This window comes from Haematobia irritans, chromosome 4 (genome assembly GCF_050003625.1).
Source record: "Haematobia irritans isolate KBUSLIRL chromosome 4, ASM5000362v1, whole genome shotgun sequence".
In the NCBI taxonomy this organism is placed as follows: domain Eukaryota; kingdom Metazoa; phylum Arthropoda; class Insecta; order Diptera; family Muscidae; genus Haematobia; species Haematobia irritans.
Genome location: NC_134400.1, coordinates 645660 through 668326, shown reverse-complemented (window position 1 = coordinate 668326; position 22667 = coordinate 645660). Strand labels below are relative to the sequence as shown.

General features: G+C 33.1%; 3 protein-coding genes and 1 long non-coding RNA gene across 4 annotated transcripts in view; 2 read left to right on the top strand and 2 right to left on the bottom strand.

Moving 5' to 3' along the window:
* Positions 1-17168, bottom strand: part of CrebA (Cyclic-AMP response element binding protein A) — a 150563-nt gene extending 133395 nt beyond the window's left edge. Inside the window, exon 1 of the mRNA XM_075304234.1 lies at positions 16832-17168. Within this exon, the coding sequence (XP_075160349.1) occupies positions 16832-16963 (132 nt within the window). The 5' untranslated portion in view covers positions 16964-17168. The remainder of the gene's footprint in view (positions 1-16831) is intronic.
* LOC142233337 (uncharacterized) lies at positions 12735-16971 on the bottom strand. Its single transcript, XM_075304236.1, has 4 exons — positions 16832-16971; positions 14344-15080; positions 13893-14285; positions 12735-13832 (listed from the first exon to the last, which is right to left on the bottom strand). The coding sequence occupies exons 2-4, from the start codon at positions 14974-14976 to the stop codon at positions 13236-13238; spliced, it is 1623 nt and encodes a 540-aa protein (XP_075160351.1). The 5' UTR covers positions 14977-15080; positions 16832-16971; the 3' UTR covers positions 12735-13235.
* A 1593-nt stretch (positions 17169-18761) lies between the features above and the next one.
* On the top strand, positions 18762-19205 carry LOC142233331 (uncharacterized). Its single transcript, XR_012721388.1, has 2 exons — positions 18762-18955; positions 19023-19205. It is a non-coding gene; the product is annotated as an uncharacterized LOC142233331 (long non-coding RNA).
* Positions 19206-19591: 386 nt separating this feature from the next.
* Polr2H (DNA-directed RNA polymerases I, II, and III subunit Rpb8) lies at positions 19592-20372 on the top strand. The gene is made up of 2 exons (XM_075304229.1): positions 19592-19748; positions 19812-20372. The coding sequence occupies exon 2, from the start codon at positions 19832-19834 to the stop codon at positions 20282-20284; it is 453 nt and encodes a 150-aa protein (XP_075160344.1). The 5' UTR covers positions 19592-19748; positions 19812-19831; the 3' UTR covers positions 20285-20372.
* Positions 20373-22667: the final 2295 nt, after the last annotated feature.

The following is a 22667-nucleotide window of genomic DNA, read 5'->3' as shown; positions in this document are numbered from 1 at the left end:
AGTACAGATGAACGAACGTCAACAACATAAATATTAGCTATTGTTCACGAAGAAACGTACACATGCAGTCTCGTTTTCTCATAAACAAAAGATAAACGTGTTTCAAGCTCAACACATTTTCAATTTCCGCTTCATTGTATCGTGTATTGATAGAAGTCTTTAATTCTAAAAGGTTTTCACTTGATATTCCTTAGAGAAGAAAGTGATATTTTAAAGTAAATAATTGAGGGAGGAAACAATTTTTGGCTTTAAAATGCGTGAATTATGCACTTAATCTGGTATTGCTATACATTGCAGATATTTTTTACGAAAGATATTTCAAATACTTGGAAGAATATTCCATGGAGAGAATTTAGCAATTCAAATTTCTTATGCGTGTCAAGTATGTGGTACGAAAATGGACTTTAGAGAAGTAGACCCATGATACCTATACGAATATCTTAAATTTATTTATGTGCTCGTTAGGTATATCAGTCAAAAGTTTGTTGAACTAAATTGGAACAGACTACTCTTAAGATTCTAACCTAGTATAGACATCATGTCATGTAGATATATTATTGATCGTGCTCAAATTCTGAGTGGATCCAGCAATGTTCATTAAAAAACTCAACCATCAAACTGATACTAAACTTAACTTATTTTTATAGAAAAAATATTTGGTTTTAGTTTAATGTTTTATTTTTTGCAAGGGTCATGGCTGGCTGGGTTTTTTCTTTTAATTTAATTAATTGTTCTTTTATGAGATGATGTTATTTTAAATGGGAGTTAAGTTCGCATTGTGGTAGCTTAAATTTTGTCCACATTTAGAAGGTGTCCAGTTAATTTTAATGTGTTGATATAGCAATCGTCCCTCGTGGTTTCACTTCACATTGTGGACCATAATTTGATATAAACCCCATATAAGCCAATCACGATATTAATATGATTGAGCGTTTTGATTGAGATTTTGAGACTAACTGTCAGCGTTGTTTTTGTTTGTTGTACACTGCGCAATATTCAAACAATTTCCTTGAAATCTGTATCGCGCTATAATATTCTCTCCACAATTTAAAGAAAAATGGGTTCATATGCCAATTTCAGAATTTCACTTCATATATACTATGTAGAAGCTATATTTAAAAATTAAACGATTTGGCTTGGACATTTCATATTTGGTAAGTATTATGTGTTTTGAGAATCTGAGTTCTTAACCCTTTCGACCCTAAAGTTGCCTGTGGTCAACTTTTTGCATTTTGAGACTAACTGTCAGCGTTGTTTTTGTTCATAAAACTGTAACGGTATCGAAAGCTACAATTGTTCTCTTTAAGTTGAATTAAAAAACAGCTAATTTGGTTGTCATTTAGCAGGTTTATTTTCATTAATACGCACGCACGTGCCTCAAGAAAAAATATTTGCGAATTTGGAAAACAGTTTTTATAAATGAGATTTTTTTTCAAAAATTACAACAAAAGTATTGAAAGTTTTTATTAAATCTGTTGTAGTACATATCAAATAAAATATTTGTGGAAGTCCAATCTTAGAATTGCAAAAAAACAACAAGTGAGAAATTTTTAAAATAGAAAAGTTGCCTGTGGGCAACTTTGGGCAATTGTGGTAGTAAAATTACATATTTTTGGACATGAGACTTAGAGAAAAAAGGTTTAAAAACAATGATATTAAACAAGTTTTGAACTTCGATTGGGATATCCCAGTGACGAGGAATGCGGCAATGATGTGGTAGACATATCTGCAGTGCTGAGGAGAAATTTGAAAGGAATCGTAAAAAGGGAAGAAGCCATAGATATCAGCCTTCTTCACAACATACTGGTGGATTAGCACCAATATTGGCGCTTTACTATACTTTGGTTTTTTAGACCGCCAGTTAAACTGGCATGGGTTCAGAACAAAAAAAATAAAACATTTTCTTGAATCACGCAAAGCCGTGAATGAAATTTAAATTAAATCTCGTGAATGTGCGTGAGCGGGACTAAACAAAAATTTGTCGTGCGTGAGCAAAAATGAAATTGTGTTCGTGATTTGCGTGAGTAAAATTTCTCCGAAATCACGCTCACGTTTAAGAACACGTTCACGATCCAATTCACGCTCACGATAAAAGTGAGTACAAATATTTCTTCGTGAATGCGTATGCTGCTCTGCTTCGAAGGATGCAGAACGATGTCTGCATCGTTTAACAAGTTAGGATGATATGACCAGATTTATGTTTAGAGTTAGTTTTTCCCTATATTATGAAAAAGCTGTTGGTCGAGTTTTCCAAATTTTTAAAAAGTAGGAACAATTGTCGTTTGAAGTGTAGATTTCCAAACTATTTTATTTCAATTTATTATTATTTTAGTTCTTAAACTAGGCTTCTTGGTAAATTTGTTTTAATAAGAATTAAATAAAACTAATTAATACCCAATTGGTTCTTTCCAACATTTGTTATATTTACGAAATTGTTCATTACGACTTAGCCATCCAAACTTTTTTAGGTACACTCTATTACTATTTTTACTTGTTTTCGAAATATCTACTATCAACTCAGTACACATTGAATTATATAAATTTAATCTTTTTAGTTTTGTTCAAATACATTTTTTTCATTCAAGAATTGACTTTGTAATCACACAGAAATAAACAGAATTTCTATAAAATATAAAATAAGTCTTTCATTGGGAGAGACTACAGTGTATGTATTACGATTATCGTAAATTTATAACGAACACATACATCTTCCTTTCAGTGCATTCGACTTTCCGCGTGTGCTTTCCTATGAAAAGATATCATAACCAACTCCACCATCACCATGAAGGGACAGTATTTACTTGGTATTTCAGGTGTGCGTTTCAACGTCTTCAGATTATCAAAAGGTTCTTTGAGCTCTTCTCCACATGATTATGCGTAGAATTTTGCGCGATTGTATGATTGGTGTTGGTTTAGCTTGGTCGCTGATGGTGTTGCAGCGCCTTAAACAAACCTTTTCGTATGCATTATTCATGTTATTGAACCCTGTGGTGGGCCATATTCCTACGATCGGTCACACAACTCAACGAACACGAATGGCAAATAAAAGCGACGCCAGCTTGAAAGTTCCTCAATAGGCGAGGGCACAGGCAAGACGACTTAGAAGCAAAAAAAAAAAAACAACAAAATTATGACTTGCATAACCAAAACCTTCGAAGCAGAGCAGCTCGCCGTGCAGCACTGACTGACAAAACAAAAAAAGGCCCAAATGCGATTTTAAAAAGAAGAAAACAAAATGAACACAGCAACAACAAATAAACAAAAGACAATGTAAATTTACATACATACTGGGATCACATACATACAGATGAAGGCATGTGAATGTAATTTTACAAGTCATAATAGGATTTGCAATGCAAATGTGATGTACAACAACGGCAACGAGATCAAATCCCCACACACCAACCGGCTCCTCACTATGCGGGCAAATCACCTATATGAAACTCCCTCCATAAAATGGTGAACCGCTGCCGCGACTGACAGCCTTGGCAGCAGCCATGATACGAACAAATGTCCTGAATGTCATAAAATCTACAAAAGATACTAGGCAAACACTCCTCTCTGCAATTGTGAGTGAGTTGGTTTTTTTGCTTCGCGATTGTCCAAAGCGAAAACCAGACAGACAATGGCACGCATGCAGACGATGACGTTCCAACTTTAATGGCATTACTTTTGGTTTAAAGATGCCCTAAACCAATATGTCAAAAATGTAAATCAAATCATACCGCTCGTTTTTCGTCAACGATGTCCAGAAACCTACCAGCACTAAAATGACTTCGACTCCCTGTTTCACCTAAAGGGTGGGGCATCAGTTGATCTATCTACCGCTCGCTCACCACTCCGACCCAATAAAATTTTAAATATCACATAACAACTATAACTTTGCCATTCGGCGGATTCTCAAGAATTAGAATGACCATATCCCCTTATGTTGTGGTTGGGAAATCATACTTCGATATCGATTTCAATTTTCATTTATACAAATAAAGCAATAAAGATGAAATTATAAACATTTCCTACTCCCAGCAGTGGCCAACTGTCCCTCCAATTGAACCCAATCGAAATAAATAAGTTAATTTACGTGCATACCAATAGTCCACCGACAGACGAACGTACCAAGTGACAAGCGGCAGTCCGTTTTATTGTTGGTACATGTGTACACATTGGTCGAATGGTGAAAACCATGCATGTATATGGAGATAGACAATTGTTTTGTGGATGCTCCTAGGACGATTGTCTGCTGGTGCACTGGTCTACCCTTAAGATCCCTCAAAACCAATATTTAGTCTAGCCAATCGAAGTCATACTGGAAGTGATCTTCATCATAAATGCCTGCAGCGTTTTTATTATTGAAATTAATTCAATCGCTAAGTGACGGTGGTGTATAGTATGGTGGTGGTCGCATGTTAGGCTCGTCGTCTTTTGTCGCTTGCGCCTTGTCTGAATTCTTCTCCTGCTGGAGCGATGTCCAATTACATTTGTAATTGTAAGTGTATTAGATACGACTCTATCGATTTAGTATACAATTCCAATTCACACACAAACACATCAGGATTAATTTCGGAGGATTATTGCTATATTTTAAAGAATGATATTAGCTTTGAAAGCTTCGAGACGGCATACAAAGTTAAGACCAAATTTATAGCTGAAACCGATGGCATCCAACGTAGCTCCATGTCCAGTACTTTGAAATAGATGTTTCGTTCCATTTAAGACTAGGGCCACATAGCTTTGTCGTTATATTCAAATTTATATATATTATATTTTTCCCATTTAATAGTGATATGTAGATAATAACTGTTCTCGTGGATTTTCTGGGAGAATTTTACAAAATGATATTTTACACACACACACATACACACATTACTCAAACGGAAGCCTTGCATTGTTTTTCGTTAAGATTAGAATTCTTAATATTCACATGCAGGTGATTGCATTTCATAAGAATTATTAAGTCTATTTGAAAATGGAGATCACGTGCGGCATAAGCGTTTATGAGTGTGCTCATCATGTGGACACGTCGAGCACATAAAATGACACGTTTTAACAGAAACACAATAATTTCGTAAGCGCATCATACGTAATATACTTAGACGACAATGCAGCAGTGCAATTCGTTGTGTATACACATCAGAATATGCTCAATGTCGTAGTCGGGAGCATTGATTCCCCTTTTTCATCAAGCCCAGAACATAAGCCGAAGTAGCAGTACCGAATTCAAAAAATAATGACTCGACAAGTAAAATATATGCAAATTAATTTCAGAAAATTTTAACGAAACTATCCCAAACGCCGACATAAGAAAAATAAGTAAATATTTTTCGTCAAATAACGTACATCAAAAAACTAAATATCCTAAAACTATAAAAAAAAATAAAAATCTGGCGAAAACCTCAAAGTACATTTCTAAAAACAAAAGGTAAAATTTGAGACAGAAAATTTCCAACGACGAGACTGTTAAGATTCCTGGACAAAATGGGTTATTAACTTATTCCTAAAATGCTTAGTTAACAGTCCCTACATAAAATTAGCATTGAGAAATCGATCGAAGCTAAGCGGAAAGGTAGATTATGGAGTTATTCTTGAATGTCCCCTGTAATCGATACAAACCCAAATATTTTTGAAGTTTTCCCCCAGAAAAAATTACTAGCTACGCCAATGCGCATAAGGGACTGAGTTGTTCCACATCATAAATTTACCTTAAGGGCAGAACACATATATACATATGTTATTCCATATTTCTTGAGGATAATTTTATGAAGAATCATTGCTACGGTAAAACTTGTTTAAAATGTAGTCAACATTTAAATATCGATTTTAATTTTCAAACGATTGGTATTCCATTCGCATAACCTAGTATTTCCATGAGCAATGGAGGTAGATGATCCCCGTTTGTATACCCATTACTTCACTGAACTAAGGAACTTCTTCATAAATTTTACAAAAACATTTTCTATGTTTTCGAAGTATGAAGTAACCAACTATGAGATTCTAAAAAATACGAATATATGTTTCTAAATTGTTTATTTAATTCTGTCCTACCTAGGGGATCTATAAAGGTCAGAGTATCCCTACTCTTTCACTTTCTCAACCCTTCATGTATTAAATAATAATATTGTTTAATGCAACGTTCGCACCAACCTTTTATTACCTGCACGCAAAGAAAACAGTTTGGAAAAGATGTAACGAACACGTTGTTCTTTTGTTATTTTTTAAAATTTTTCGAAAATTTCTAACCTTTATCGCCAAAAATTTTACTGTTACAAAATGTTTATTTTGGCAATAAAAAAAAATAATGTTTTTTTTTCAAAATCCCCATCCATTTCATTTACATCAAGCACTGTTCCATTCTGACCTTCAATATTCAATAAGACACATTTGAAGTTTCATTGTAAAAATGTTATATAGTAGTATGTAATGCTGGACATCTTTTCGAAATCTTGACAATATTTTTGGATTAAATGTAAAATTACATAATTTCCGTTTCCAAAAGATGTATTTTTAAGAAAGTGTCCAACTAAAGGTATGTTTCTTTACATCGGTTCGTGGGCGCCCAAAATTATGTTCTATAAATATAAATGCTTGACTGGCAAAAATTGTCATTGCTTGTTTTACACGCAGAGAAGAAACATGATTGCCACAATCATATTCGAAGAGCAAAATAATATGATAGCAGCTATTTTTGCGGCGACCATGTAACATTTTAACCTGCAACCATGTTGGCTCAGTGAACATGGTTCTAAGAAAAATACAATTGTCCTCATCTAAAATGTTATTATATTGATAAAAAGAATTTTGTTTCCATTAAAAGACAATGGTCACGATCTAAAATGTTATGTTATTCGTCAAAAATGTTTTTCTTCTAGTTAAAAGAACATGGTCACAACCTAAAATGTTTTGATTTTTATGAAAAAACTTTTTTCGTCGTCGAAAAAAGGACGCCACTTGAGAAAAGAAAACACAAAATCAACTTTATTTATTTGTTTTTATTTATTTATAAACTAATTCATTGTTTATTTGTATTTATAATGTCGTGCAAGCAAACTTCACATATTTTTACACACTCTAGTTTGGTTCAATTTCAACAATAAGTAATCATTCCATATTTACTTCGTGCCCATCAAATGAACAAACGCAGACATCATGTAACTGCAAATAAAAATAAATTATACCATATATCAAAATGCAGAACAAAAACCAGGTATATTTTTTTCAATTACACTTTCCTTTTTTGTATTCACATAAAACCACGTGCCATTTCTGAATAAATAAATTAACACAAAACACAATAATTCCGTATTCTCCGTCCATTCCAAGAAACAATCAACACACGACTGACGCGCAAAATGAAAATCGTGTGTACCTGCTCAATGTTTTTATAAAATTCTTGTCGCTGCAAAAAAATTAAAAAATTAAATGGTCACGAAAACAATGTACATGGTCTTTATGGCCATGTAATGGTTGTAGACATGTCTATGCGCAAACTATAAAAATATTTTTTTCTCTGCAAAAAAGTCAAAAAATTGAATGGTCAGATACATGATTTTCCTGACCATATAATGGTCTCAAATTCTATCATTTAAATAATAGAACATGTTTGCGGCATTTGAGAACCATTTAAATGCTTATTACCAACATATATTTTTCTCCGCTCGAAAATTATTTTTACAAAGACAAAATACATGGTTTTCGCGACAATTACATACTCTAAATAAGCATTAAATGGATGCGGCAACCATGTCCAAATATGTTTTTTCTGTGCGTGTACTAGAAAATATTAATATCGATGTATTTCAACCATAATAATGATCTGATCTGATTTTATCTGCAATTAATCATTGTATATGTCTTTTAGACAAGGATGTCAATTTTGCATATAAGAGCGTTCAAAACAAAAAATTTGATTTTCGATTTTATGCACAAAATCACGGTGCTTACTGGCTTGTGTGATCAGTGATCTAGAACTAGACAATGGTTAAATTTTTCCCTATCTGCATGCATACCAACACCCATTTGCATTTTCCTAGCAGACGCAGTCATGTACTGTCAAGCCGAATTTTAGATCTGCAAAGTTGAAAACACGCAAATCTAATTTTTGCCAGCAAATGTAGACATTAGAGCGCATAGAGCAATTGTTTGTGTTATAACTATCTACAGAGACACATATGCATCTGCGCCAAAGGCATTGTCCACAAAAGGAATCATCACTAGATGTGCGTGTGTGCAAGGCTATGCCTTGGATGTTCGCTTCGCTGAGATGTTCTTCATGCACAAAATTTGTCCAACCTTATCATCTTGTTTAGAAAAGCATTAAAACTGGACGAATTATTGGTATAACTATGGGAGATGGATCAAGCTGACATTAGAGACACATTGGTGAACATCAGCACGGTAATGCTATGAACTAACCTTAATTTAATTTTTAAAAGTCTTCATTGTACCTAAAATATTTAGATTTATAAATCGTTACATTGAACATTGTGAAGTTTGTGCACAACACTGTACCTTCATATAAGAAAGAACCAGCATTACAATGTTACCAATTTGTTAACATCTGCAATATTTTTTCTCTCTAATCAAATTCTTGCCGATTCACAAAACACACTTTGGATTCACAACGACACTGGACGTACAGACATCGTCCCCATTGCATAATTATCACATAAACCATAAAACCCTAGTTGTATTCTCAAAACATCAAAGCTAACCTCTGGCACAGGAAAACAGAACATTCAATTATTTGGACGGGCAACCAAGCATGGGATCTCGAACGCTATGAAGGACTAAGAGTTCGGCCATACGTATCTGAGGAAAGGGTAAACGTCTATTGGACACACTACTACGTAATCATCATTATAGCGATTGAGTTTTCGTTTTCTCTTAATCACCATTAGCGTTGGCGTCATCAAACATGGAACTATTTAGTCAACATCACAATCTCTCAGACCCATTTTATAACTGCGATTGATTTTGAAAGAAATACAAGAAAACGCAGATGTAGTTGGAAATATTAGATTTTTTTTTTTTTTTTTTTTGTTAGTACACTGAGAGAAAAATTTTCTTTTCTGAGAACGTTCATTCCGAAGGTATTTTTTCTCTGTGTGCATCCAACCTGTTATTAAAGGGAAAATCCAGGGTCGAAGTCGACTTTTGACAATCTTCAAATTAGAGTAATAGTCTTTGATATTTTTCAAATTTGGCTTTTGATATTGGCCAAAATTAACTTATCGACCAAAATCGTCGACTTTTACGTGTCGAAAGTTGACTGTGAATTAAAACGGAAATATGGTGTAAATCTTTTTATGGCAAATACGAGAGGAAGAGTAGAGATTATTGCCCTGTTCCTGTATATTGAACGAAAACCAGTTCGAAAGAAAGGCAGTCACTCGAATGCGAACGAAATTGGGTTTTTCTATTTTTGAAAGTTCGATTCGTTTGTATGAGAATACATTGATTATTAAAAATGAGTATTTTTAAATTGTTGGCCTGAGAATTCATTCAAATGTTAACAATGCTTTTACTTTTTTCTTGGCACTTATTTTATATGTTCGTTTATTACTCGACAACAAAATATGAAGTGACTTGCCTTTCGAAATAGAAGAAAATTTTCTTTCGTTTGGAATACGAAAGAAAGCATTCATTCGATATACAGGAACAGGCCATCAATTTTCTTTCGTTTGGAATACGAAAGAAAGCTTTCGTTCGATATACAGGAACAGGCCATATATTTATACTTCCTCTCATCTGTATACTATAAAGCGACGAAAATCCTATATTCAAACTAGAAACGAAAATCCAATTCTCACTTATTCAGTGATGTTACACTCAAAGATATTTGTCATGAGAAACACCACAATAATCTCCTAAGACAGCAAAATGTTTTCTTGGAAAAGGAAACCGGTGATACTGTCTGTTATTTTTTAAAACCGATTTCGATAAACAATAAACTTTCTTATTGGCTTCAACAAATAACAATGCACAATATAACGATTATTGTAACACAATAAGAGTAAAGTAATAAGAATATACCTTGTTTTTGATCAAAAGATGGATTTTTTAAAGTAAAATTTTTCAAATTGAGGCAAACAAAATATTTGCTGATCTCATTTAAAAACTTTTCATAAAATTTGAATTACGAATGGTACTAGAACAATAATTACTACTGTTTTTGCAGACAAAGTAATAAGAAGATACCTTGTTTTTGATCAAAAGATGGATTTTTTAAAGTAAAATTTTTCAAATTAAGGCAAACAAAATATTTGCTGATCTCATTTAAAAACTTTTCATAAAAACGAATGGTACTAGAACAATAATTACTACTGTTTTTGCAGACTTTATTCTATAAGGGCAGAGTCACTTTTATATACTTTCTAATTTAAAAAGTAAGGTTGGTTATTAACAGCAGTCCTTGTTTGCTAATACATAGTTTTAATTTGTTTCCTAATGACCGGTGCTTCAATGGTGGATAATGACCTCTCAGTAATGCTGGTGACATTTCCGAGTTCCGTTCGTACTCGGCTATAAAGAGCAGGCTCATTGTTAATTATCTAAACATAAAATCGGACAACACTAATTCATAAGAGACAAGTCCATAAGTGAGCCTAAAATAATGGACTGCCACTATATCTAACCTAGTGGCCGATACTAAGTTTGTATTTCACAGGTGAAAATCAAAACTAAAAGTACTATAATAAATATCTAATTCAATATATTTCCCTCCTTTAGAACATAGTACAGAAAAGTAACCGTGTTTGCTAGTCATCATAAAATTCAAAGTAGTAGTTCCCTTTTAAATCATAGGCCTATGATAAATTCAATGCAAAAGGGGAGACTTGTTGGCACGTATTTCAAACTAATGTTGAAAAGCGTGTGTAATAAATTACACTTGTCAATAAGCGACTAAAAATATTCTTAACCCAACTCAAACACGCGCAGGTGACGACGCTATTTGATGCCGATGTCAATATTGAGAAACTATGATCAATGAGACAGACACGTACGTTGTCAATGGCCACCTATAAGACAAAGCGGTAGCAATGAATATTTTATACATAAAACTTACACTTTTATATTAATTCATGTATAGAAATGCAATAGAATTTGTAGACGCTAAACATTTGATAGACAAGCACCGTATACTATGCACGCACAAAAACGTTTTTCATTTAGTGATCGGACTAAAATATGAGTAAAATTGTCGTACTTTTGAGTATTATATCCAAATCTGACATGCCACCTATATAGGCATATATCAAATTTTAAGACATTATAAAAGGTATTCAGAGTATAGATATACCACATTTCAAATTTTAAGAATATATGAAAACATTCTTTTCATTATTATAGCCTGATAAGGAAACAAACGATTTACTTCTGATTTGATTTGATCTTTGTATACAAGAAGATCAAAGAACTTGATTGAGTCACTGAAAGAGAGTGTAGGATTCCAATCTTATAACCTAATTTCTAATAGGGAAAGCTTACATATTTTTAAATAGGACAATTTTTTCTGTGAAGTGGTACCATCATATTTCAAATTATGTTATAGATTTTCTTGGGCGCACATTTGAAGACTTTATAAACATTCGAATTTTGGTTCACTTTTATAAAGTCTTTAAAATTAGGGAACCGTTATTTGTGTTGGATTTATTCTCGTTTTCTAGGTCAACGAGAAATTCCCAGATACTTATCCCAAGGTTGACATCCATTCTTGAAAGATCTTTTTTCGTAAGAGTTGCCCGTGCATATAATGCACTACCTGTGTCTCTAAAATCGTTTAGTTATTCGCCTATAACTTTTAATAAGAAACTTTGTGAATATGCTAAACTTTATGACATATGAGCTTGCAATATTTAATATATTTATTTTTTTAGGTATATTTTAGAGTAGTTTTTGAAAGAGAGAAAGTACGTTTCATAAAGTGGTGTTATTAATATATATATACTTTTTTAAATATGTTTTAGTTTTATTTATTTATTTATTTTATTTTATTTTATTTCTTTTCTTTAATGTATATCTTTTTGTAATTATGCTTTTTTGTTGTTGTATAGGTTATATGTTTTGTTTTATTTGTTTATTTATATTTTTTATACTTTATGTTATATTTTGTAATATGTGTCCAAATACTTATAATTTTAATTTTATTATACATTATAATAGAGTAGTATCCTGTTGTTGTATTATTGTTAGTATATTAATGTTAAGAGCTTAACATGGAATCGGGCAGCACTCAGTGATAAGAGAGAAGTTCACCAATGTGGTATCACAATGGACTGAATAGTCTAAGTGAGCCTGATACATCGGGCTGCCACCTAACCTAACCTAACCTAATGTTAGAAATAAGAGAATGTTTTGAGTAGTATTTAAAATGTTGTTTTAAGTAACTGTATAAGGCCTTTGTAAGGCTTAGTTACATATGAAAATAAATAAATTAAATTAAATGGTCAAAAAAGGGATCAATGGTTAGGCCATGTTTAGGATTCTAAAGAAACTTGCCGACTTTTTGCAGTCTTCAAAAATATCCATAACCACAAAGTTTGCTTGAAAATTCAAGAGCTTTTTTCCGTGTAGGCGTAGTCCTATCATATTACATCGGCGGCGAAACAACGACCACCTAAGCAAGGGCGAGCTGTAGGTTACATACAACATTTTTTTTTTAATTTGTTTAAATGTCTACAATTTATACCATACCCAAAGTAGTTGTTCTTCTGAATGGGAAAAAAAATAAATCCGCATTTCCACGAATGGAAAAATTCCGTAATAATCATTTTATGTTTATGATCATTTATTTATAACTTAGATGTATTTCTTAATTTTTTGGTTGATATTCTCATATTTGGTATCGACTACATTTTTATCTTATTTTTAAATATTTACGAATTTCATGTGTGGCAAGAAAGAAAGCTTGACTAGCTTTTACTTAAATTAAAAAAAAAAAAAAAAACAAAAAAAAAAAACATTTCAAATGTTTTCTTTTTGGATTTGGTAGCATGGTTTGGGTATTTTATAAAATTAAAGTAAAAATCTTTGGAAATCCAGCAAAGGGAAACTTAAGAGTAATTCATTTGGAAACTTAAAAGTAATTCTTTGGACAATGTTTTCAAATTCAAATGAATGTTATGAAATTATCAAAATTTCAAAAACAAAGTCTTTATATAGAAACAAACTCCTGGCCTATTTATCTATGGCACCTTATGTTATGTAAATTACATTATTATCAGATCTATTGATTAGTTTCACTTCTGTTTCATGTACATGGATACAATTTTTTCCAATATGTTCTCAGTTGATTGATTTTCTTCTTTGAACTTTTCCATCACCTTTGACGGTACAATCCAGTTGAGTAATTCCTCGACATTCAAACGCATTCGCTCCAGATGAGACAGCTTGAGGTCTTCGTAGGACTTTCGATTGGCGACTTTTAAGGCAGCAATTACAACATTATCAATTAGACGTTTCTCGAATCCCAACTGCTTCAGCTTCTGTTCTGACGATATCTTTTTTAATAAAATGGCCGTGAGAAATCGAATATGTGTTAGCGTTTGTTTTTCATTGTTTTGGATTTCCTGTTCCTCAACACTGATTGTACACTTTTTGCACTGGCGTTGGTGGAGTTCCAGCTCTAGCTTGACTTTGAAGAAGGCATGACATCCCTCACATATATATGGCTTCAACTGTTGATGTATCTTCTTCATGTGAGTTTTAAGATGGGCCAGTTGTGAGAAAGCCACTTCGTCGTCTTTGCAAAGCAAACAACTAAAGGGTTTCTCGCCTGTATGTCTACGAATATGCAATTTAAGGACACTCGAGTGTGCAAACGTCTGACAACAAATCTGAAAAATGTACAATGAAACTTTCTTAGTCCATGGATGCATTATTTTCAACTTACTAACCCTGCATTGGAACGGCCGTTCGCCAGTATGCATGCGCATATGCACATTATACTGAGATTTTTGTGAGAACACCGTATTACAAATCTCACATACATAGGTCTTGGTATTAGAATGCGTTTTCATATGTTCGGCCACATCGTTTTCTTCGACGGGCTTTTTACATATTTCGCAGTCCAATTGCTTTAGTTTATAGTGCACTTTGTGTATGTGGGCTTTTAGCAAAACATTATTTGGAAAATGTTCCTCACATATTTCACAAAAGCAATCTGGAGTCTCTTCGTGGGCTTGCATATGTGCCTTCAAATTTGGGGCCGTCGAAAATCGTGCTGAACATGTTTCACATTTGAACTGTTTTGGAGCATCCTGATGGTGACTTAGCATATGTTGGTTTAACTGTAATTAAAATGTTCATCAGTATGATTGCATGATCTTCCCTGAAAATCAATATTACCTGGCCACTTCGGGCGAAGCGTTTTTCGCATTTTTTGCATTGATATGGCTTTTCGCCTGTATGGATTCTCATGTGCAATCGAAGCCTTTCCTTTAAAGCAAATGTTTTGGGACACTGTTTGCAAGCAAACTCTTTAATTTTTTTATGGGCAGAGGTTATGTGATTCTTTAAGTTGTTTTCCTGACGGTAGCCATTGCCACAAAACTCGCATTTGTAGGGTTTGTCGTTCGAATGGATGAATTTATGTCTTCTAAGATCCGTTTTACCTCTGAAATCCTTAAAGCAGACGTCACATGTATAGCTCTTCCGTACACGCTTGCTAGCAGGTTCTTCAGCAACAGAACCATTGCTGGTATCTTTTCTTGCAGTTATTTGTTGATCCTTGATTTCAAATGTCGTTTGACTGTCATCATTATCGCTAATAACAACTCTTTCGATTGTTTCCAATTCGATTAAATCGGACTCAGTCTCATCGTCGGTTATACATAGTTCCTCCAAAATCGCCTCCTCTTCTTGTTCGTTTAGATTTTGGAAATGCTTTCGATTTGCGGGTGGTGATGACAGCGATATACCACTGTCAGCAAGTAGCGAAGATGCATCCTCTTTCGATATCGAACGACGGCTACGTACCATTTTTTTTTTTTTTTTTTTTTTTGAAAATTCCAATAAGTTTTTATTAACTGTCAGATGGCCACCTCCACCAATTATGTATGCATAGTTTTCCAATTATCGTGAAACTTAAAAATTTAGTATAGCAAATTACATGTAAACCAAAACCATTTTATTTTAAGTAAAAATGCAGTTATAAGCTTCCTAATAAGAGTTCTGTTCTACAGCCAATTTGGTGATTGGGTACCAGCCACTTCGATAGTACTGCATAGAATGTTCCTAATATTTTCAGTTTTAATTTTATCTATTGTTCGAATTTTTTTAAAGCAGTTGTGTAAACAAGACGATGTGTTTACAGATAACGCACGGTTTGAAGAAATTGAAATGCTACAGAATGCTCCATATATTTTTTGGTGTGCCGTATCAGTAACAACTACAATTGCAAGGTAACAAGTTTGCTTCCTTAGTCTTTTGTTTATAGATAAGACCGATTTTAATACTCAGCCACTTTTTAATAGAGGCCACGAACAGTCTATGTTTGTTTCCAAGGAGTGTTTGCTTTCATGCACAGTGGGCTAGATAACGGCCACGATACCAATGCTGGAGCGTTATCAGAGTTTGCAATGATAAGGCAAAAATATTTATGTTTGATTTTTTCTCTGTCAATTTCAGTTTTCTTTAGATATTTGCTGGTGTCTGCATTGTTCCAATTTGCTTTCTGAACTGTTGCCGCCAAACTTGATTCGAACTGAAGACCCATTCAAAGGAAAACCCGACGCTTTTGACGAAACTGATTTCATTATTTCACCCATTTGCATATGGGACATATGAAAAGTAGCTGTATATTTGAACGAATTTTAAATCAAGCAACACAGCACTGAAAAAGAATAGCACAGAGAAACACCACTACAAACGAAATGCACAAATGACAGAGAAAATGTGAAACAATGCACTCTTGGTTCTCTGACTACAGGCAATTGGTCTGGCGAATAAATATTCTCAATAGAATTAATCTGAAAATTAATTTATGAGTCCGCATTTACTTGGGGTTGTACAGCAGACGATTTCGAGGAGTTCTTCATCGGAAACCCCAAGCAAGAGAACGACATATGCCAAGCATACAGGCGGCTATACTCCATGCAGAAAACAACAACAGTAACCATGTCAAATAAAAAAATCAGTCGACATAGCTAGAACGATACGATTGCACACTACTACCCCGACACACATGCCGAGCAGATGTTGACAGCTATCCAAAACCAATGTCGTAATAACATTGAACTCACAATTTACTAATGAAAAGCGCACCCCTCGAATGCTTTAGCGAGGAGTTATAATTGGAAACGTTTTTTAGTGGAGTAAATGAAATGGAAAATATAGTTGACTATACGGTCGGATAGAGCCTAACCCCAACAAATGTTACGTTGTAAGTAATGACGATTATCTTTAATTCCTTGTTCTGCGATATAAACAATAATTTCAATTATAAGTGGGAGATGCCATAGCCATCATGAATAGCTCACTAAAAGCATGCAGGCTAAATATACCAAAAAGATTACACAAATGTTTTAGTGGCAGATTAGTAAAAATTCAGTACCCTATGAAGAACCAATGACTTAAGTAACAAGCAGAAAATATTTACTAAAGGTTCGTGACACAAGTCTTTTGTTGAACACATTTACCCAATGCCATGCAAGCAAAAATTGACAAAGGGCTAATATTTTAAAGCAAAATGTTATTTATTGATTACAAAGAATAAAATAAATTTTAGCAGAAATAGAAAATCTTTACAGACAAAAAAAAACAAAGCAATTGCAAATGGTCTTTTATTTTAATTCTGTACCAATACCCAATACCAAAGAAACAAAAGTGAACTTACCATAGAATTTATTCCACCCCATGACACTATGCCACAGCTACTAAGGTAATTGAACGCCACCGCTTCTTGCGAGCAAATCACAGCATGAATTCGCCCACTCAGATTATTTATTTCTGAACACGGTATAAGCATCAAAAATTAAAGTTCTCCCCTTATTAGCTTACAAAATTAAATTTTACTTCTAGTAATATGGCACGTCATTCTTGTTAGTCGAAAGTTGATATCAATTAGCTCAACACCTTCGTCTGCACACTTAACTAGTCAACACAATTACTGCATATATTTGACAATCAGAATTTGTTGACATTTCAAGATGTTACCACATGGTTAGCGAGTAATCACTTTCACAATAAATTGTACACACATTGTGAATTAACACCGTAAATGCACAATAACAAAGCGGCTAAGGCGCCGTCCAGACTAAACGTTTATCCGGCCGAGAGTGTTCGTGTCGCACATATCCCAAATGATGGTTACCCCAATAAACACAAGCATTGGAGAAATGCTTATATTCAATACGCATTTTTTCAAAGAATTAGATTAGAATTCAATTTGAGAAATTGTTGAGAAAATCGCGTTTTCAACAAAAACAGACATTACCCTCAACAGTAGAATACAACACGTTAGCAACAATTTCTCAACATATTAGCAACAACTTTTCAAACTAAATTTCATTTTAATGCTTCAAACCTATTGGAAAATTTGTTGAAAGCAAGCAATTTGCAAGGCCTTTTGAATTAATGTTGAAGATGGGATTCGCTATCAAATTGATATGGCGTTACCTATGAAAAATTCTCATCCTTGTGTTTGTTCGGACATTATAAGTTATGCTCGAAGACATAATCGATATTGCTGCTTGTTTAAGGGATCGATAACACATTCTTTACGAGGTTTTTTTTATTCCTCCACTGCTCGGTGTTCCAGTACTAAGAGAACAAAATTAAAATCAAAACTAGATCTGCAAAAAAATTATAAAAAATTATATCTTCTTGTTGCAAATTTTATTATAACTTGATGGGGAATGATCGAATGCAAAAATTGAAAATGTTTATTTTTGGTGAAATGAATTATTAAAGAAAATTAACCGTGAAAAAATGATCAATTTACGCGATAATGCCAAATACTGGCCTTAAGGTGAGTATTAAGTTTAGCCGCTGAAATCGCCATTTTTCACGATTACTTTTCTATAATAGTCCATTAAAAAGAATATAAATTTTCTGAAAAGTGGCTTTGGGATATTCCCCACCAAGTTTTAATAAAATTTGCATCAAAGAGGTAAAATTTTGTACTGTTTTTAATGATATAATTTCGGTTTTAGCGGCTAAACTCGAACTTATTACCCACCTTTAATCTTAAGATATGATGTCCCCTTAGAACCAGAGAATGAAGCCGACCCATTTTTGCCGGCGGCGGCTGACACTAATTTTTTGCCTCCGGCGGCGGCGGCTTGATGGCTAAGCCGATATAAATTCGTCTATTCGGCGGCGGACAATTATCCATTATAAAATCGATTTGAGGTAATCCGAATGGTAATGAGATTAGTTGTACAACCAAACCTACAATCAAATTTTCATTTCATTTACATTTTCTGAGCTAAATGGTTGCAAAGCTATTATAGAAACATGATACTGATGGATTTTGGGTTGAAAGTTAAACATTTTAACAAAAAATACAACAATTATTAATAAATTTTTCTGATTTAAATCAATATTTTTGATTACTTGGCGGCTAATTATGAGTCGAGATGAGTCGATATATTCGGCGGCGGCTTCGGCTGGAAGAAACTGCGGCTAAAATCGGCGGCGCGACTCGGCGGCTTCATTCTCTGCTTAGAACTATTGAATAGAAAAACAGTACTACATCCCTGCCAGCATTTCAAAGTTCCATTTCATCCTCCTCGCTACCACAGACTCGTAAATGTCACCACAACCATCGCGAACTGTGATGGGGGAAGCATATCAAAAAGTACAAAATGTACATGAAAGTATTTTGCCATCACTACTTTTACAAAAGCCATTTTATTTTTTGTGAAACGCCAAGCGCAACCAGCTTGTTATACTTTATTTAAATAAAAACGAAAATAAAGTTCTGAAAACATAGATTTTACGCTTAAAATTGTGAAAGGTATATTGGTGAACAATTTTTGATTTTCCAAATGGAATAAAGTGATTGTTTTTCAAATATTTTACAGACACGCTGCCTCCATCGAATAAAAACACTGGCTGATAGACGCTGCAACATGTAACTCGCTACTTGTAACTCTACATCATCATTAATGCAAAAAATTATGTTAAATGTGATGTGATAGTGGTATAAATGTTATATTTTTAAGAATTTGTAAATGATTAATCAAATTAATAAATATCTAAACAAACGTGTTTTACTCGACCACAATGATTCTTTTACCACTATCTTAAAATGTGCTTTTTCTGATTGTTTGGAGGGTCTCTTATTGGCGTCGTTCTAAATTGATCTATAAAGGCACCTAATAATTGCACTCATGCGAAACCTTTTTGTAGTAACTTGGCGTGGTACAACTTCTCAATAGTGACGGCGCTTTTCCGACGAGTTTTTGATATCGTATATGATTGTTTTCGACGTACTGGGGATTCTCAGAAGCGCCCCCAAATTCAAAAAATGTTGGCAGGGATTTCTCATATCATTCACAATTGCATTGCTATTTATCATTCACAATTGCATTTTCGTTCCATCTCTGACGCCGTCATTTATACAATTTGAAGCCGTTTATCTCCGTCTCTCACCGTCTGGCCAACATATTGAACGGCGTCATGTTTTACGATGCCTAGGGAATATGACCGACACGCGATATTTCCGACAAGTTTATAAACATTCTGCGATAAAATATTGTTTTTCCATTTAAATAAATATACGCACTCTGGAATATATAACAAAAAGCGTAAGTATTCTTAAACACAGTTCCAAATAAAGTTATCCCATTTGGAGTATCTATTTTCATCAGATTAATACAGTAGACGAACGATGGCCGGTGTTTTGTTTGAAGATATTTTCAACGTGAAAGACATGGACCCCGAGGGGAAAAAATTCGACCGTGTCTCTCGTTTGCACTGCGAATCGGAATCATTCAAAATGGATTTGATATTGGACATAAACTCTTGGTTGTATCCCATGGAATTGGGTGACAAATTTCGTTTAGTTTTGGCTACCACATTGCGAGAGGATGGTTGTCCAGACACTGGTGAATATAATCCTCTTGATCAAGAAGGCACAAGGGCTGACAGCTTTGAATATGTAATGTTTGGCAAAATTTATCGAATTGAAGGAGATGAAGCACACAATGAAGCATCATCTCGACTCTCGGCTTATGTTTCATTCGGTGGTCTTCTGATGCGATTGCAGGGAGATGCTAACAATCTTCATGGTTTCGAAGTGGACCAACAAATGTATTTATTAATGAAAAAATTAGCTTTCTAATTTAGTATTTGTAGTAGACGGTGTATAATAATAAAATTGTTTTATATTGACTAAATAAAGACATCAGAGATAAGGTTAAGATTTAAAATTATTCCTTTTGTAATTTTCGTAAATTTTTATGTTCAGCGAATCCCAAATGGTCTATTGGAGTTATAAAGTTATTAAAACTTTTGGTTGAGCCCGCGAACAACGATTACTATACCATTATGGCCTCTAATTCTTATTGAATAGGTTCCTAGCGATAACGAATGTAAACTTGAACAAAACAGATTGTTTTGGTTTGAACGGTACAAAGCTTGGGGAAAAAAGTTAACTTCTCTGAAATTGATTTATATCTCCCTGATTACGATTACCTTAGTCGCTAAAAGATTCGTATTTTCAAGATTCGTAAAGTATTGTAATAAATAGCAAGATTAGGGATTCTAATTAGATACATTTCTTTAGTTGTGGTTAAGTCGGATAATTTTACACTTTCATATACATCGCATTACATATCTATTCGGATTAGAATAACGTTGTCGGACAAACAGCCAGGAAAATAAAACAATGTATACTATATCAAAATTCTCTTCAATCTATTGCAATACGTCGGCGCGTTTCGATTTTGAGATCCATGAACAGGCAATTAAAGAAAACAGTAAACAATAGTTTCAGCTTACGTTCACTATATTTAAAGAAGTTGATTCAAATAGGCCCAATAATATTTATAATACAACAGAAGTTACCTATTGTATGGAAAATGTATTTTACGATTAAAAAAGATTTGTTGTTAATGTTAGGAATGTTCATGGTATCATGAGGAACGTTATGAATTGTCGAAGTTTAATTTAATTTAAATTAAATAATTTTAGGATAACAGCATAAACCCTAATAAATTTGGAGTAAACTTTATGTAAAGTATTTACAATAAAACATCAGTACCTTATGTTGGTTAGTTTCTTCACTGTTGTATTTTTCTACATCCGTAGCATTAAGTCTCCAAATAAGCAGCCAGTGTCTGCGATTAAATTATTGAAAATATGGTCTAACGATGAATAATAATAAATAAAATAGCCTAAACATGTTAGTTAATATTATCCAATGAATTTCTAGCTTCCTAAACACAGATATTCATTTACCCCAAGGGTTAAATGTTCATAAAAGCGTTTTGTTTGCTATTGTGTTCCCAATAAAAAAATATGTCCTTAGTTTAAGTTAGGTATAGTGGCAGCCCGTTGTATTAGGGTCACTTAGACTACTCAGCCTCTTCTGATACCACAGGTGGTATTCTTTTTTTAATTCGAACAGTCCCATTGCTCACTTTCCTGTCCCTTCCGACCGCGAGGGCCTCGTCCGGACAATGGCGTGGTGGAGGCAGAGGGATGTTACCAGCTACAAAGAAGGACTCATCAGCCGGATATATTACATTATAAGACTAAATACTAGCATATCCAACAAAAAATGGATCAGTTATTCAAATTTCATGTTATGACAATCAAGTTTACAAAATAGTAGAATTAGCTTATGAACTAACAACGCGATTATAAGTAGTTTGCTGTTTTTTCTGCTGTGGCTGCTAACAAATTTATTTTAAGTAAATTATTCAGTATAATATAAATCGAGTATATTACCATCTTTAACCCTTTCACTACCGAAATAAACCTAATGATAAAAACTTTTATTTTTCTTCTGTTTTTACTTGTACTAACAGCATGTAGAACAAAAATTGTCATTTTGAAAACCTACCTCAATTACTTCAAGAGCTATATGATCTTGTTCTGAAAACTTGATTCTTGAATTGTGACCTAATGGCCTTACGAAAATAAGCGCTATTTGGCCTATAATATCTTTCAAAGTGTGAGAAAAAATACAAAAAAGAACCAGTAAAAGTATCAGCTATAGTTTTTGTATAAATGTCCATTTACTAGAAACATACAGTACAAAAATTGTCTCAAATTTTCGTATTTTTCGTTTATTGTTAAAGAAGTTTAAAAAAATGTATTTTATGCCTCACCAATATGGAAAATATTTATAGCTTATTTAGATTAAAGCCTCTACTTTAAAATAACATGGAGAAATAAATCGAAACTAAGTGGGAAAATAGAAATTAAGAACGATGCATATACTTGTACACACACACACACACACACATATATATATATATATATATATATATATATATATATATATATATATATATATATATATATATATATATATATATATATATATATATATATATATATATATATATATATATATATATATATATATATATATATATATATATATATATATATATATATATATATATATATATATATATATATATATATATATATATATATATATATATATATATATATATATATATATATATATATATATATATATATATATATAT